The sequence below is a fragment of the Pipistrellus kuhlii genome, unplaced genomic scaffold (assembly GCF_014108245.1).
Source record: "Pipistrellus kuhlii isolate mPipKuh1 unplaced genomic scaffold, mPipKuh1.p scaffold_m20_p_11, whole genome shotgun sequence".
Lineage (NCBI taxonomy): Eukaryota > Metazoa > Chordata > Mammalia > Chiroptera > Vespertilionidae > Pipistrellus > Pipistrellus kuhlii.
In genome coordinates this window covers 17,302,265-17,306,483 of record NW_023425416.1, presented here as the reverse complement: position 1 = coordinate 17,306,483, position 4,219 = coordinate 17,302,265, and the positions used below count along the sequence as shown (strand labels likewise).

General features: G+C 34.6%; 1 protein-coding gene across 1 annotated transcript; it reads left to right on the top strand.

Annotated features, from left to right (window-relative positions):
- The first annotated feature begins 510 nt into the window (after window positions 1-510).
- On the top strand, window positions 511-880 carry LOC118715796 (small ubiquitin-related modifier 2-like). Its single transcript, XM_036432416.2, has one exon. It carries the CDS (start codon window positions 575-577, stop codon window positions 788-790), a length of 216 nt encoding a protein of 71 aa, XP_036288309.1. The 5' UTR covers window positions 511-574; the 3' UTR covers window positions 791-880.
- The last annotated feature ends 3,339 nt before the right edge of the window (window positions 881-4,219 follow it).

The following is a 4,219-nucleotide window of genomic DNA, read 5'->3' as shown; positions in this document are numbered from 1 at the left end:
TCAGTCCACAGACCGATGCTCTATCCACTGAGCCAAACAGGTTAGGGCTGAGATAATGTTTTAAAAAGCTTAATATATAATCTGCAAATGGTAAAAAAAAAACAAAAAAAACAACAACAAAAAACACACAAACGAACAAAAAAAAACTTGTTACTTCTCTTTCACAAGTCACTTCTGCATTCTTATGATATACCCAGGGGGTAATTCTCCTAAAATAAATTAACCTTTGCCACAACCATTGGAAAACAAATAAAACAAAACCTATGTTGGCACACTGGCTTGGAGAGATCCTTGTACCCCTAACACAAATATTCTCCTTCTCATGTTATCAATCTCCACTTGTTATTTTTCACATCCAAAGTTAATGATTATGTTATTTTATTTTACTTTATTTTTAGATATCTATTTGTTATGAAATGACTATCACAGTAAGATCAGTTAACATAGCTAATACCTTTTTACTTATGATTTACCATACATTTCTGTTAAAAGAATTATTTTGTGGTGTGCTCATTTGGTGCAGACCTGGTTCCTCTTTTGTGAAGCGGCAGCTGAGGAGACTCTGGCACTGGCCATGGCCAGCAAAAAGCCCAAGGAAGGAATCAAGACTGAGAACAAGGATCATGTTAATTTGAAGGTGGCGGGGCGGGATGGTTCTGTGGTGCAGTTTAAGATCAAGAGGCGTACACCACTTAGAAACCTAAGGAAAGCCTATTGTGAACGGCAGTGGGAAATGGAGGATGGAGATACAATTGGTGTGTTCCAGCAGCAGACAGGAGGTGTCTACTAAAAAGGGAACCTGCTACTTGACTCCAGAACTCTGTTCCTCCAGGACAAGAAGACATTCTTAATTAGAAAACTGCAATTTGGTTTCAACACATCTGCCTACTACGGTATAGTTTTCTCTCTTCTTTCTTTCCCCCTTCCCCATCCCTTTATTGTACATGAAGTAACTGAGGTATGTGCACAAGGATTTGCATTTTTTTAAACTAAATGGCCAATGCTATGGGGATGGGGAAAAATACTGGTTCTGTGAGAATACCGCCTTTCTCCATTAGTGTCATGCTCATTCAGCTCTTACCTTTACATTCCAGTAAGTTATTTTGCTCTCACTGTTTAAAAAAAAAAAAAAAGAACTACATAAAAATTCTTGCATACCCTGTTTGATGGGAGAATGTTAATGTTTTTCATTGATCATTGTAAAACCTAGGACAATTTTATAACGTTTTTTGTACATAGCTGTTACATGTAGGGCAATCTGTCTTTAAGTAGGGATGAATTACTCTAAAAAAAATGAATCCTAGATACCAATTTTCCCTTCAAGTCAAGTGTCTTGTTGTTTAAATAAACTTCTTATTTAAAGTGAAGGAGAAAAAAAAAGAATTATTTTGTATTTAATTTCAACAAACACAAAAACTTCATGTTCTCCATTCCCTGAGGTCTGTTTTGTTATCTTTATGACTAATTTTCCTTACCAACTTTCTCTCTCTTCTTTTTCCCTACGCAGAGAAAAAAAAAAACATAGGTATAGCATCTACAGTGTTCCCTGATGTTTGATAACTTCTGTTTGTCACCACATTTTAGAAAACCCTTGGTTTGGCTATGTTTTGTGTGTGTATGGTTATATATATATGTGTGTGTGTGTGTGTGTATATGTGTGTGTGTGTGTGTATGTGTGTATATATATGTGTGTATGTGTGTGCATACACACACATACACACATTAAATTTACCATCTTATTTTTAAGTGTACAATTAAGTAGTGTTAGTATATTTACACAACTTTGCAACCCGTCTCTAGTTTTCCATCTTGAAATCCTGTAACTCTAGATCCACCAAACCATAACTCCCTCTAGGTCCTGCTCCCAGCCCATGGCAATCAATCACCAGCCTGTGGCACTGCATTATAGCTGCCCAAATGGATAAAAGCCTCACCTTTTAAGAAATGCATGACATAAGGTCATGACTTACTTCTAGCTTGATTGTTGTTATTCTTTTATTTGTTCATTTGTGTCAGTTTGTAATTCTATTTCATTAAAATATATTATTGAGTGGGGAAAAGAGTGGAGATCCAAATAAACAGTCTCAGACAAAATTCTAGAATGACCTCAAACAAAATTGGTTGTCACTTACTTATAAAAAAAAAAATCTTACTTTTTTTCATAAGGACAAGTTTGGACTTCTGTAACTGTTTGTTTTAAAACAATTAGAAAAGAAAATGTAGAAAAGTCAGCAATACATTTGAGTAAATATATTATCTATAATAATAAAAACGTAATGTACTAATTAGACCGGAGTCATTCCAGATGTCTTTCGGGATGACCTTCCGCACAAAGCTGGGGCTGCAAGGAGAACCCAGGTCCTGGGTGTCATAGGGAAGCTGGCTGGCAGCCAGGGGAAGGAAGGCCTACTCTTACACAAATTCCATGCATTGGGCCTCTAGCACTGATTATAAATTCATTCTTATATATGCTTACTCTGAACTGTAACAACTTCCCTCTACTGCATTCCCCCAAAATTTTACTCAACACATAATAGTGCAATTATGTACCTAAAGCCTGCACCAATTTTGAGAATATCATACTCATATCCCTTGGCACTGGGATATGAAATCTTTATTATCATCACATTCATTTTTTATCAGTTTAGAATCTGACATTTCTATCTCAAAAGTTCCTTCTGAGTAAGTAAGCTCTCCACTAATTCTGAAACCCTCTTCTCAGAATAGTTCAAAAACATAAACTTTATTAACTAAAAAGAGAAGAAAATGAGATAATTGCCCTACTTCATATTTGTATATGATTTATTATTATATGTGTTTGTAATGTAACTCATTTTGGATTTTAATTAATCCCACTTAGTGTTTAAGTATCCTATATATTGCCAACAGGGGTTCAATTTCTAGCTGCTGTTTATTAGCAAGATAATTGGGCTTATTACTTAAGCATGGTGTGTCCCTGGCATTCCGCCCAGATGGGATATTTTATATATGTTATATCTAGAAAAGGAAAGGATACATTTCCTCCAAAGCAGATGTTTAAACAATATTAAGAACTTCAAATTTTTCAAACTACCATAATGCTCAAGCATTAAGACCACATAAGCAGAACAAAATGCATTAAACTCTTAAACTAGAACACTTTCTCTTCAACTATTAAGTTTATATTTACTACTCTCTCAAAGAACTGTAGGGTTTTATTTATATACACAGATGTAAATATTTCTAAAAGTGTTTTACATATCAATCTTAGATGGCTGAACAAGTGTTTTTGGCCTGATTGAAAAAAAAATTTCCCTAAAAAATAATTTTCAAACTTGGTAAAGGCTTTCCGGTTGAAGACTTGCCAAGTTTCTCCTTTTTAATCTAAATTTATTTTGAGAAAAATGGAATAACAGAGCACGAGAAAGAAAATAATATTCCAACTATATCTTGAGAAAAATCATGCCAAATTTTAACGATGGAAAGTAAAATTGGAGGACTAACATATTAGCTGTATCATTGGCTAACCTCAGTTCAACAATTTGGGTATTGAAACAAAGCTTGAGATGAATTTATGCTAAAAAAATGAAGGTACAGGAGAATGAGGCATGAATAGTCTTTACTGCGGCCCCCAAAAGCCAGGGTAATCGTACTAATCTCAAGTGAGCCAGGAAAAAAGCCTTTAGAAAGGCTGGGTTTGGTCTGGATTTAATTGTCAAAGGCAGGGATTGCTCTTCACAGGTGTGTAAACCCTACAAGTAGGGAGACAAATTCTTCTCTTTCCCAACCCCAACAAGCACCTCTTATTAAGCCCTAAACTTGAAGAGGATGGACAATTGTTAATTCAGTGTTATACTCCCAGCATTGAGCAAAACGTCAGGTTCCTGAAAGAGATTTACCAAATAATTGCTGAATGGATCAACAAGGGATGGGGGCTTGACAAATATAGTAGTGGCACATGAAGTACACATCACTTAAAATGTTAACTAACTTGCAATAGAATTCAGATCATCAAAATGAATGCTATTTTTATGATGAAAAATGAAATCCTTTTAATTGTGTAATATTATAATACTGTTGTAAGCTATACTCTCAAAGCAGAAAAAATCATGAAGGCACATTTTAAGTACCATGAGGTCTCAGAACATAACAGTATGCAATCACAAAATTTTCCACTGCACAGTTTTAATAATTTTCATTTTTAAATATATCTTATTATAAAAACCTACTGCAATATTGA

What these genes read in the sequence shown, in the direction of transcription:
- LOC118715796 (XM_036432416.2), top strand. Translation starts at nt 575, where the DNA reads ATGGCCAGCAAAAAGCCCAAGGAAGGAATCAAGACTGAGAACAAGGAT.